This window comes from Mastomys coucha, unplaced genomic scaffold (genome assembly GCF_008632895.1).
Source record: "Mastomys coucha isolate ucsf_1 unplaced genomic scaffold, UCSF_Mcou_1 pScaffold23, whole genome shotgun sequence".
NCBI classification, from domain to species: domain Eukaryota; kingdom Metazoa; phylum Chordata; class Mammalia; order Rodentia; family Muridae; genus Mastomys; species Mastomys coucha.
The window spans coordinates 70,866,180-70,879,575 of NW_022196906.1; the positions used below are offsets into that span (position 1 = coordinate 70,866,180).

A 13,396-nucleotide genomic window follows, 5' to 3' on the forward strand; every position below is an offset into this window, starting at 1 on the left:
AATTCTTGATCTTAGAGCATAAGCTATTGGTGTTCTGTTCAGGAAATTTTTCCCTGTGCCTATGTGCTAAAGGTTCTTCCCCACTTTCTTTTCTGTTAGTTTCAGTGTATCTGGTTTGATGTGGAGGTCCCTGATCCACTTGGACTTGAGCTTTGTACAAGGAGATAGGAATGGATCGATTTGCATTCTTCTACATGCTAACCGCCAGTTGAGCCAGTACCATTTGTAGCTCAGGCTGGCCTTGAACTTGTAAACATAGCTGAGGGTAACCTTGAAATCCTGATGTTCCTGCCCTCCATTTCCCAAGTGCCTACAGCCTGTCACTACCGCAGGCTCCTACTTGCTCTCGTTGGTGTTTGTGTGATTTCATTGTGTATTGTACGCACATTGTACATGGAATATGTTACAAAAAAAAAAAAGGAATAAGCTTTTCCTCACTCTCTCTTTTAAGATGTACTTCTTTTTATTTATGTGCATGAGTGTTTTTACCCCTGAATGTCTGTGTATAACATGCCTGCCCGGGTGCCAATGAAGCACAGAAAAGAGCATCAGCTATCCTAGAACTGGAGGTAGAGGCTACTGTGAACTGACAAGTGGGTGTTGAGAATCCAACCTGAGTCATCTGAAAAGTAGTCAGTGCTCTTAACTGCTGAGCCACAGAAGATTCTCTTTACAGTAAATGGAGAAAACCACAACTGAACACAATCCAGAGATCAATGGATCGTGAGGATCCCAGCCCCAGTGGATTCCAGCTTCAGTGGATACACTTATATCACAGTTCCTGCATCTATAGCTCAGGGAACATCATGTAAGAGGGCATGATGTACAAGAGCCAGAATACCAAGAAGGCTGCTGTGAAATTGTCTCTAGAAGTGACCTTTTAAAACAAAGTATGTATTTTTAGTGTTTCCCCCACAGAATGTTTTCCAAAATGCTTCAAACTGTTCTGTATCTTAAGGGATGTTCCCATATAGTAGAATGCCAATGTTTGCTTTTCAGTAATATTAAAGCAGATCTTACACAGGGTGACTTGGTAACAGTCTAGTCTAAGCTATCCTATCAAATTAACTGTTTTGTTTGCTCCACTGTAATAACCTGCTATTATATTGTACTTTGTAATTTTAATTTTTTATGAAAAGGTAAAGTTTTCCTAATACTTATAAAGCATTTTATAAATAATGTTGAATGAAAAAGTCATTTATAATTACCAATATTTCATTTTTCTGGTTGAAAATTAGCTTGCCTCTACCCTAATCTTTTTTCAGTTTTTATTTTGAAAAAAAAACTAATTGAATTATTTTATTTGTATATTTGCATATATTTCCCTCTGCTTTACTTATTAAGTGTTTTCATAAATATTGTAATTTTCTGCAAATGACTCAGATTGATATACTACCATAAGTTAGTTTTAGTTCATGACATACTAAGTATATTTTAACATCACATTTAAAGTTGCCTTAACAATTATAGATATACATTTCATCCTCAAAAATAATTTTTTCTTAACTTTTGATCTCTTCTTAAAATATTTTATTCTGACCAAATGTATAAGCATTGGGTTAGATAATTGTACATTTAAAGTTGCCTTAATAATTATAGATACACATTTTATCATCAAAAGGGTTTTTTTTTTAAATTTGACCTCTTCTTAAAGTATTTTATTCTGACCAAGTGTATAAACACTGGGTTAGATAATGTAGCCCTCTTGTGGATGTAAATATTTCTGTTCTCTCTCTGGGGCAGAGAAGAGAAGCTCTCAGGAGAATCCTGTAGAATCCTTCTAGTCCTGATGATAGGGACCCTGCTATTGTTAGAACATTGCCATTGCCTTTCACCTAGGAAGAACACTCTGTAGGAGATAGGTGAGTGGACTAACAGTATATTATCAAATATTTATAGGCAGAGTGAAGAAGTAGCATGTCATGCAATACATTTTCATCCTCCCTTTTTCCCTTTTAATGTCTTATTAAATTTGTACAATATTCATGAAGTGTTTAATTATAAAAATCACAGTACAAAGAGAATTAAATTTATCATGATGGTAGGATATAATTTTTAAAAAGTCTCTGGCATAACAAAACTAAGGGAATGTTTATATTATCAGTCTATTGCAGAGTTGATTTTTAGCATCCTCCTTCCCAACTCTCAATCTCAAAAACTCCCGGCCTCTGCCCAGGGTCACTAACCTTCTGAGCGCTCCAGAATGCTCAGTGGCTGGGCCTCTGTATGCCTTCTTTCAGACCAGAAGTCTTCTCTCTCGGGCTGGGTTGGAAGCGAGTCATCATTTTGTCTTCTCTCTCTGCCTGCTCCTCACTTCTTCCATGTTCTTGCAGTTACTACAATCTCTGCTATAATCCTGACCCTCTCTTTGAACGCTTGCACTAGACAAGTTTTCAAAATATTTTAATTTGTCCATGACGCAGTAGGAATAGAAAATAGTATACAAAATATATTACAAATGTACAAATAAAATTTTTAATAACAAATATTTTTCTTATTTCATCGTGGACAAATTAACATAATCAAAGTGATACATTATTTGCAAAATTTTAGTCATGTCTTGAGTAGTAGTCATATAATTGTAGGATTTGTAGAGAAAAAAACAATAATTTGAAACTTTGCTAAAAGCTACTCTCAATGTCACTATATGAGGACCCATTAATAATTAAGAGTACAGTTTTGAAACAAAGTTCACTGTCAATGAGCCAAGTGAGTATCAAGATTAAATGAAAGTTTTTAAAGTAAAAATAATTTAGCTTGTATGATTCTATAAGATAATATTAAATCTCATTGCTATGTTGGGAAAAAGGACTTTTAACACTGGGTTTTTACCTGGAGCAAGGCAGGTGTCTTCCATTGATCTCCATGACTGCTCACAGCCATTTGTATCAATCAAGCATTTCTGCATTAAATATGCACAATCATTTGTTTGGGAAGAGGATTCATTTTCTGAGCTTAGCCTCATAGCTTGAACAACAGATAGAACAATAACAAGAAAACAACATGTTTGCAGTGTTACAGCTTGTGAAAATCAGTGAGGAAGATTCTCAAACAAACAAACAAACAAACAAAAGCCCACGACTGGAGCTAGACTGAGCTCTACCACTCCTAGGTCTGTAACAGAGGAAGTCTAAGTCCACAAACCACAGAAAAACTTACACATCCATGCTTGTTGCTATGCTGTTTAAGATTCTTAAGCAATGCCACACAGTGGTAGCACACATCTTAAACCCTAGCACTTGGGATGGAGAAGCAGGTGGAACTCTGGCTTAGACGCCAACCTGGTCTACAGTTGAGTTCCAGGACAGCCGGGGATATACAGAAAAACCCTGTCTCGAAACTGTCCCCCTCCCACTCCCCCACCAACTCAAAGTTAAAAAACAAAAGATTCTTAAACAAGATTATTATTTGCCTGCTCTGTTCCTCCCCTACCATTTATTACTCGATTTATAATATTGTTATTATTGTTGTTCTATCAAAACAACCTCTAAAAAGATATCCATTTTAATTTATGCGTATGTGCACTTATGTACACATGTTTGTGGGTGCCCATGGAGGCCAGAAGAGGGAGTCAGATCCCCTGGAGCTGGTGTTAAAGTGACTGCAAACTGCCTAAATAGACTGTGGCAACTCAGCTTGCACCTTCACAAAGAGCAGCAGGAACTCTTAACCCCTGGGTCATCTCTCTTGCCCTTAAATTACTCTCTAAAAAATATCTTTAGTCACCTCCTTAACATCAAATGCAACACCTTTAAGATTGTCTCATCTGTCAATCTTTGGTTATTTTGATGATTCCTTTGGTTTGGAGTCTGTCTCTTACTCTGGAAATGGTCTCTTCCAGGTCTCTTGATAATTAACCACCTTATACAAATGCAGAGAGAGAGAGAGAGAGGCAGAGAGAGAGAGAGAGAGAGAGAGAGAGAGACAGAGAGACAGAGAGAGAGAGACAGAGAGAGAGAGACAGAGAGAGAGAGACAGAGAGAGAGGCAGAGAGAGGCAGAGAGAGAGAGAGAGAGAGAGAGAGAGAGAGAGAGAGAGAGAGAAGAGAGAGGGAGAGACAGAGACAGAGAGACAGAGACAGAGAGAGGCAGAGACAGACAGAGAGAGACAAAGACAGATAGTCAGATAGAGGCAGAGACACCTATCTGCCACATTTAGTGCTCTGTTTAAGTTCTATCTTCCTTGTTCTTTTTTTCACCCATTCTTTACGGAGAATCCCATTCCTCTCATGGCTTGATGTAAAATATCTAGACTAAGGATCCTCTAATATATACTTTAATCCTAATAGTTTCAACACCAAGATTGTTAAAAAGCTATTTCCTCTATCTGCACGCTCTAGACAAGACTCCAGATGCAGATATACTTAACCTTATTCCAATCATCTCTACTATAAAGTAAACCTCTCTACTTCACCAGCAGCAACAGCGTTAATATAGGCATCCAAATAATTCATGACTTTTTAATGCATCCTCAATTTCACTTTCCCATATCTATTCTTGCAAAGTGCGTGCCTCTGTACTTTGAGCCATCGAACATCCTTTTCCGTCCAGTTGCTTGCCCTCTGGTTTGTTTGACCCGGAGTGGTTTCTTATGCCACCATATCTATGTAATTCACTTTCAATACGGCTGATTCTTTGCTTTGTCTTTTTAGTGACTCAGTATAAAATGACATTCATACTCCTTATCACCTACAACATAGAAGTCTTACAGCTTTCTGCAGTGCTCCATGCCCCTTTGTGGACCACTCTCTGGTCTACAGTAAACACTAATTCTTGTCCTCTAGGATAACATTTTCTTTTCCGAGACTGATCATGATCATTATCAATGTTACAAAGAACTTTGCGCTTTCACTTTCTTTTTTCTATAACCAGAATGGACAAATATCCTTCTTTTGTCTCCCTAGGAGCTTAGAAATCCCTAGGGTGTAAAATTTCTTGCCCTGCTGTGTGTGTCCATAGGCTCATCCACAACACTATGTTCTCTAGGTTTACTGACCAGGTTTACAGGAATCATTCAGGATTGTATTCTCAACATATAAATGCATATTATGGGTAGCCAAGTAATATATGTTGATTTACATCAGACATAGTTCTTAATAGATAATATCTACACAAATAACTAATACACCATCCAGACATTTACAAGTTATTTTCAGAGTTTTCTAAGAACAATCAAGAAAATAGCAATCTGAATTGAGTATATTCTACAATTGAATCAATTTCTATTTTCAAACATGCAAAACAGACCCTTGCTCATTCAATTAATAGAAAAGTCTGAGAATCACAGTTGAGTCAGGGATATGAATTAAAAGCTTTGTTTTGGGTCAAGTCATTTTGTTTTTTCAAAAGAGAGCGTTAATTGTGAATGTAGACAATTAGAGTAATAAGGACAATGTAGCGTAAGAAGGCATTAAGTAAATCATGGTTATCTCTTTCCCAACCCAGTTTTCTAAGAATAATAATAATAATAAAAAAAAATGTCTGCTTCTTGAGTTTCTATAGTGGGAGGCTAGGCCCAGGTGTTTATTTAGCCCATTGGTAGTTTCCTCTTTGAAAGTTTTTATTTATTTATTTTATTTTATCTTTGTTAGTGTTTTGCCTGCATGTATGTATGTGTGCCCATGCACAAGTGTGGTGCCTTTAGAGGGCAGAAGGAGGAATTACATCTTCTGGAACTGGAATTACAGATGGTTGTGAGCTACCAGGTTGGTGCTGAGAATAGATTTTGAATCCTCTCAAGAGCAACAAGTGCTCTAAACCACGCAACTGTCTCCCAAGATACCCTAGTCATAATTGTCTTGCTGAAGGCTAGATTGGAAAATGGCACATACATTCTAACTTTTTCATATGCTTATGGGCAAGCTCATCTAGTCAATACTCTCCTGCACTTTACATTGCAAGACAGCTTTTTTTTTTTTTTTTCAATGAAAGTACAAGGTGGCTTGTACTAATTCAGAGCTCCAAAGACTCTAAATTAGGAATTATGGTTACTGCTTGATTTATAAAGGAATGGCATTTATTGACTATTTTTTACTTTATCTTTTGGTGATTGGTTTGTTTTGAATAAAGTGTTTCCGATTTACCCCAGACTGGTTTTAAACTCATGGTCCCTGTCTCAGATTTTCCAGTGCTGTCACTGCAGCTGTGTGCCATCTTGTGAACAACTCAGAGAACTCACATGTGGCCGTATGTCGCCCTCCCCAGCTCCAAGAGTGGTGATTTTGTGTGATATCTTCCCTAAATCTGCCTTACTTCCTTTCTCCTTCTCTACTTCTTGTTGAAAATTCCACACGAATTTCACACCATTTTCTCAACTTAATGATGTACTAAAGGAATCATCTTAATGATTCAGCCCACAAGAATCCAAAACACAGCTTTCTCTTTCCTTACTCTGTCTTACTTGTTCCTGACTATGATTTATGGCTCAATATCTGAAATGAGATTTGTCAAAAATTCTACTGTTGTTAAGTGAAAAATAAATTTTATGTTAAAAGTAGGAAGATAAAGAATATTGTAAACTATATCATCCCCTTAAGGGTATATAAAGCTCACTAATAAAGTCATCATTTCCCCCGTGGTTTTGGGCAACAGAAATTGGCTTTGTCATAACATGTAATTGTTCAATGCTGAACAAGAGCTATGTAATGTACAGAGATTTTCAGTCCTAACAATGTTAGGAATAATTTCCTTTTTTTTTCATGCAACCTGGTTTCTGTGTTAATTTTGAAAAGATAAAAGTAAGGTTTTCACTGAAAACTTTGAGGAGGAAGTGATATAGTTTGTGTAATCTGATATACTGCTGCAAAAATTGAAAATCCCTAGATTTATCTTTATAACAAAACTATAAATACTAGAAACTAATAAAGAAACAAGGAAACATTATAGGAATGATAAGAAGCAAACCCTCTCAACGCGAGAATTTCCATGGAGACACTGAAAATGTGCAAAGGATCCTTTACTTCCTGGCTAATTTTCTCAGATTTGATTTATTTTGCTTTTCCTTTTTTCTAAAATGTAATTTGGAATAACCTACATTATTTCCTGGGTCTTATTTATCCCCATTCATCAACCACTATAGCTAATAGTAAAGAAAATATTCTGGTTTTGTTTATTAATATCTAGTATGATCACAATTATCCCTTATCCTGAAATTGAGACAGAGACTCTAACATATCCTGAAGAAAATATTAACCTTCATCAATCACATATCTACCAAGTAGATTTTTGTGGGTTCCCTGTTAAGTGAAAATGACTTGGACCAACTGAACATAAGAGAGCTAAGCCCACATTTTACCTGTGGGCCGTTAACATTACTCAAGAGGCCGAGCAAGCTCAGCATCTTTGCTCAGCTGAACCTGATTATTAAGGTTGAAAATTAGATGGGTCAGTCTGTGTAGCTCTAGTTTTTATAGTCTTCTTTCGAGACTAAACAGATAGTTAAAACTTTGTCATCCTTTAACTTGTAAGTATATACAGGACAGTTTTATTTTCAAGATATTCTTGCACATATAGGCACTGCATAGATCTTAGCCAATAGCTCAAAGTCATTCAGGTTGCTTTGCAGTCCCAGGAGCAACGTGATGAGCAATGAAATGCTCATGTTTTGTTTTTCTATCAAGTAAGAAAAAAGTGACTGCAGGTAAGTGGACACTTCTCAAGAGCATTAAATAATAATGAGGTAACAAGTTAGTAACATAATTGGCATTTCTTATTACATATCCCCATAAGCTTATACTAGATGGTACAACATTCAGTTTATAAAGAGTTAATATTGCACAAATTCAGAACTAGCAGCACAGTTCACTTACCCAGGAAAATGAACACTAGCATGTTGGACAACTCGAGCTGGTCACCTGGGAGAAAGGCAGATGAACTGACAACAACCAACATCCCAATAGAAATTTCTAAATAAATGTTTCAGTTTCTGGTTTTGCTTCCTAAGAGCACAGCCAATTAGAGTCCACTTCTGATGTCAGCTGTTCCTCATCAATTTGTTTTGAGCTGTGTACTTTCCTAAATATATTCAAATTCAATTGTTCTCCTCAGCGTGTGAACCCAAGATATTACCCTTCCAGGAGAGCCTGCAAACCAAATAACAGGGGAAATGATACATTCTCCACACATCTACTAGATCACTAAGCTTTGCCACTGAATGGAACAGTCTTCCAAGAAATTTGACCACGAAGTCCCCTAGTTCATGAATAGTTCTCATTAAGTCAATTGCTTATAATGTAAGCAATTTAAGGATACAGAAAAGAAGAAAAGGCAACTAAGGAAAATTATCGTAAATCCAAGTTACATTCAAATGAGAAACTGATTATGTCTTATGTTTACAAATGCTTCAAACCCCAAGATGGCCTAAAACGGTGCCACTTCAGTGACATGTCTCTATTTCTTCATAACTTGGGGTGAAAATGACTCCTTTCAGGGATGCATGACTTCTTCCCAGGAGGTTAACTATCCACCACCTCTTCCTCCCTCTGTCTTGGATGTCGTAATTTCTCACGTAAGTCTACAACTTTCTCGAAGATGATGAGACAGTTGCTCTGATTCCTTTGTAAATCTGTGTCTAGTAAATAGAAAGCATTATGTTTGGCAAGAACTTAAGATAAAAAAGGGCAAATGAAAGAGAAGCATCTGTTCCCACAGCCACATAATTTATTGTTTTTATTACTTTGTTAATGTTCATTTTACATAAGAAGAGAAATTAGATTTTGTTTTCAAAATGCATGGTTTCCTAAAACCTAATGAACTGAAACTATAACATTATAAATTATCTCTGTAGGCTTAGTAAATGACTTAGTATCAGGCATTACATCTCTGAAAATGGATTGATTATATTGTGGTTGTAAATCATATTATGCTTGAATGTATGTTGTATATAATAGAAGTCTGCTATGGCAACATTATACCCAGAGTTTTTTTTTAACAGGAGAAATATAGAACCATAAAAATTAATCTCCTGTTTTTCTAAGGGCAAGAATTAAATCAGAGTGGACAAATCCCAATGATATACAAAGAATAGCAGTGACTTTCATGAGAAGCCTCCAGAATCAGGATTTATAACTCACTGCAATGTTTTGGGAGAGGCAATTGCAAAATTGTGCTGAGTTCCAAGGGGGAATAAGCCTAGACTCCACCTGCTGATGGAGAAGTACCAGCACAACACTGCAAACACAGTGTGTGAAATGAGATCTATCTTGGTGAGGCAATAATTGGAAGATAAAACCTGGCATACCTTTTAAGCACCAACAGATTTCCTCATTGACTCATGCTGGCTCATTCTGTTATGTGATTATACTTCAATATAAAACCTACTACAATTTCCATAATGCTCCTGCCGGTTTCATTACCTTCCCTCCCAGTTTGACCCTGTGTTATACAATTGGTCACATTTTCCCTTCTGGTACCCATTGTGATCTTCAAATACAGTAAATATATCAACTCCTAAGTTTAATTGTCTTTCCTTCTCATCTAAGTAATCACACTAAGTAATTGAGAAAATAGTAATTCTCAATTTACTGGCTATATTATTAGTCAAGGTTTTCTAGAGTATTAAAAGTTATAGAATCTCTGTGTCCCTCTCTCTCTGTCTCTCTCTGTTTCTCTGTCTCTCTGTCTCTGTCTCTGTCTGTCTCTCTCTCTGTCTGTCTGTCTCTCTCTCTCTCTCTCTCTCTCTCTCTCTCTCTCTGTGTGTGTGTGTGTGTGTGTGTGTGTGAAGGGGGATATATTAAATTACTTACAGGCTATGGTACAGGTAATCCAACAATGGCTTCCATGGAAGGTTCATGAATCCAACAGTTGTTTAGATCCAGGAGGCTGGATCGCATCTGATCTTCAGTATACACTGGAATCCCAAAGAAGCAGGCTTCAATTCCAGTGAAGGAATGGATTTGCTGGTGAGAGCAAGAGCAAGCAATAACTTCCTTCTTCCAAGTCCTTATAAACATACAGCAGAAGGTATGGATCAGATTAGAGGTGACCCTTCCTACCTCAAAAGATCTCAAGGAAAAACCCAAGGAAGAGGAGAAAGATGAGTGTAAGAGCCAGAGAGAATAGAGGACACCAAGAAAACAAAGCTCCTTAAATGCACATAACCAAAGCTCACATGAGCTCACAGACATTAAAGCAGTATGAACAGGGCCTGCATAGGTCTGCACCAGGTCCTCTTCATATAGATTGTGGCTTTCAATTTATTGCTTTCATATAATTCTTGAGTGTATGAACAGGGGTGGAGGTCTCATATTCTTGTGCCTTCTCTTGGGCTCTTTTCCATCTGTAGGTTTGTCTTGTCCAACTTCAATGTGAGAGCTCTTGTTTGATCTTCCTACATTTTATTTTGTTAAAAAATGTTTTTATCTTTTAGAAGCCTGTTCTTTTCTAAATGAGAGACTAAAAGGGAGTGTATCCGAAGGAAGGGGAGGTGGGTATTGGCTTACAGACAATCCCACTAGGCTTCTCCCTGGGACCTAGCAACAGAGACCTAGCAATAGTTTACACCATCACCTGCCACCAGGTGCCAGCTACCCAGGCCTGGCAGCCCAGAAGAAGACTGCTCATTATCCCATTTTCTCCCCCCTTCATTGCTCTCTCTCTTTCTCTCTGTCCCCACATGTTCCCAGCCTCTTCCTCTCTCTTCCTTTCTCTTCTTTATCTCACTATCCTTCTCTGTCCTCCCCTTTCTCTGTTTCTACCCCTTTCCAGGTCCTCACTTCCCTGCTTTCCCCCCATAATAAATCTTTATACTAGGCCTGTCACATGGCATGATTCAGCAGAGGGACAACTCAGCATGGGCCTGCCAAGGTAATCACCCCTCTACATTATACTGTGTTATAAAACATAACAGTGGGGAAGAACTGGAATGAGTAGAGGGAGGCAAAACTGCATCAGGATATATTGTATGAGAAAATAATCTATTTTAATTAAAAGGGAAAACATATTCTCAGATAATTCTTCAAAATACTAATCTTGAGAGACTATAATAGAATTTAGGTGATCTCTTTTTGCTACTTGATAGGAAAACTGCACACAGGTTGATTGTATCTGAACAGAATTTGTCAAGTGGCTTTGGTTTCAAAGGGTCAAATAATAAAAGCAGCTATAGAGTTTTGGAAACAGCATATAACTGGAGCTAACAGGCCACCCAATTTGACCAATTTGATGAATGCCAAGGTAAGTAATAGGTTTTTTTTAAAAAAAAAGAAAGCAAGAAAACAAAAAGACACCTGAAGAAGAGCCTTGAGGTAGATCTCTGACTTCCTACACACACACACACACACACACACACACACACACACACACATTCAAACATGTCGTGTACATTCACATACATACATAAACTGCATGCACACACATACACACACTCAAGCACACAAAAACCTTATCTTACTAATATTATTGATGGTCTAACAGATATAGAAGATGTGTAACTTTCCAAGGCCACAAACGAGGTTAGCTCTGTAGTTCATGATCATAATCACTGTATAACGTTGCTTTCATTTATGAAATAAATTAGTCAATTAGCATTAAAATGTCTGATCATATCTCTGCCTACATTTACTAAGGTTTTCTAGATGACCAAATAAATGAACAATTTTTGTAGGTATTTCAACATTTTGAGAACAAAGTAGGCTCTATACAAATGTGTTATATATAAATATTGATAGATTTAAAGAGACAATTATTTTAGTTTACATTTAACATTTGAATTTTATCCAGTTCTTTTATATTTATAGTGTTTATGTTTTGTTAGTATATTCTCAAATTTATAGAAGTTTATGACCTTGGGTTATACATCTAAGCCTGTCATAACTCCTCTTTTGTCATATTTCACCTTAAAGTTTACTTTGCCTAGTTAACACTAACTACAGTTTTGTTAGTTCATGCTATACCCAGAGTATTTTTGCTCACAATTTTAGTTTAAAATTTTTCTTATTAATCTAAATATACTTGTTATAAATGACTGGTATCTCGAATTTTAGTATTTGGTTTTATTATAATAACATACATTCGTTTTATGCTTTTGTCGACATTTTCTTACTCTTGGTGGTTTTCTTCAGAATATTTTTTAACATTTATTTTTATTTGTTTTGTTACATGTCTTTGTGTAGCTATGTCCATGAGAACACATGTCTTAGGGAAGATCAGTGGCATTAGATCCCCTAGAGAGGAATTGCAGCATTATAGATTGACGTACAAGTTCTGGGAACTGAATTTGGGTCCTCTCAAAGAGCTTCTAACAGCTGCACCATCTCCTCATCCCCCTGAATTCTGTGACTCTAATTATCCACCCATCTGACAGCTCTTCTGAACAAGCACTCCTTTCTGTCAAGGATCAACACACATTTTAAACATTTGTAGAAATGTGTTACTGCAGAAGGGTTGGTTTTCCCAGAGGGTAATTGATATATGGCTTCTCTCCCCAAATCTTACTTGAAGTACCAGTTAGGCACTTTGTCCTGTGTCCTCCTTGAGAGCTGAAGCTGGCAGTCACTATCCAGTCTCTTCTTCCTCTTCCCTTTTTTCTTTTTTTAATGTAATTTGTGCATAAAAGATGTAGTTTCAGTGGCACTGGGACAGTCTCTAGACTGAGCTTGCAGGTTGTAATTGGAATCCTAGGCCTGTATGCTCTGCAGGCTGTGAGGTGATGCCTTTTCCAGTCTAAAGGGTGGAGTACTCAGTCCCACCCTGCAGGATGTGAAGGCACATACTCACCTTTGGACCAAAAAGGAGAAAGATACACAAACTTCAGCTTCTGTAAGCCACTCACTCAACTTTGTGTTCTGTATTTAAAGTGAATCCTACCCAGTAAATACTGAATTTCAGTTTGAAACTGTGAATGTGAGTATCAAGATTTGGCAGTCTATTTATTTATCATCTTTGTTTTCTACTGCTTTTAGATCTTGCTTTAGCAGTATTTAGTAGTATTTTAAAAATATATTCCTGGGAAGTTTTCTTTTAGATTGATTGTCTCAAATTGTCAACCTTTGATATATTATGATTCAGAAACCACAGACCCATGATTTCTTTTCCCACTTAGACACAGAATCTGAGAAAGATTTAAGGATTATAGGATAGGCTACATTGTGTGTTGCAACAAGTCAGCAGACAGGTGTGGCCTGTTGAGAGACATCAACTGAGGAACGTGATGCCCTGCTAAAGAGCTTCAGAGAATAGACCCAGGACAGGCTTTTGATGTAAGATGCTTTGGGTAAGAATTCTTGAAAGGAAGAAATGTGTCTGATTTCCTCTTATTGACAGTAATATACCTACACACTCTTAAGAGAGTGTGGAAGAAGTATGTACTGGCTGGTTTTGTGTGTCAACTTGACATAGGCTGGAATTATCAGAGAGAAAAGAGCTTTAGGTGAGGAAATGCTTTCATGAGGTCTGGCTAT

The 13,396-nt window shown here is 37.0% G+C and overlaps 1 protein-coding gene across 1 annotated transcript in view; it reads right to left on the reverse strand.

Annotated features, from left to right (window-relative positions):
* Gfral (GDNF family receptor alpha like) overlaps window positions 1-8,037 on the reverse strand; it is a 59,739-nt gene extending 51,702 nt beyond the window's left edge. Inside the window, exons 1-2 of the mRNA XM_031343950.1 lie at window positions 7,808-8,037; window positions 2,833-2,967 (exon numbers count right to left, since the gene is read on the reverse strand). Coding sequence (XP_031199810.1) covers window positions 2,833-2,967; window positions 7,808-7,889 — 217 coding nt within the window. The 5' untranslated portion in view covers window positions 7,890-8,037. The remainder of the gene's footprint in view (window positions 1-2,832; window positions 2,968-7,807) is intronic.
* Window positions 8,038-13,396: the final 5,359 nt, after the last annotated feature.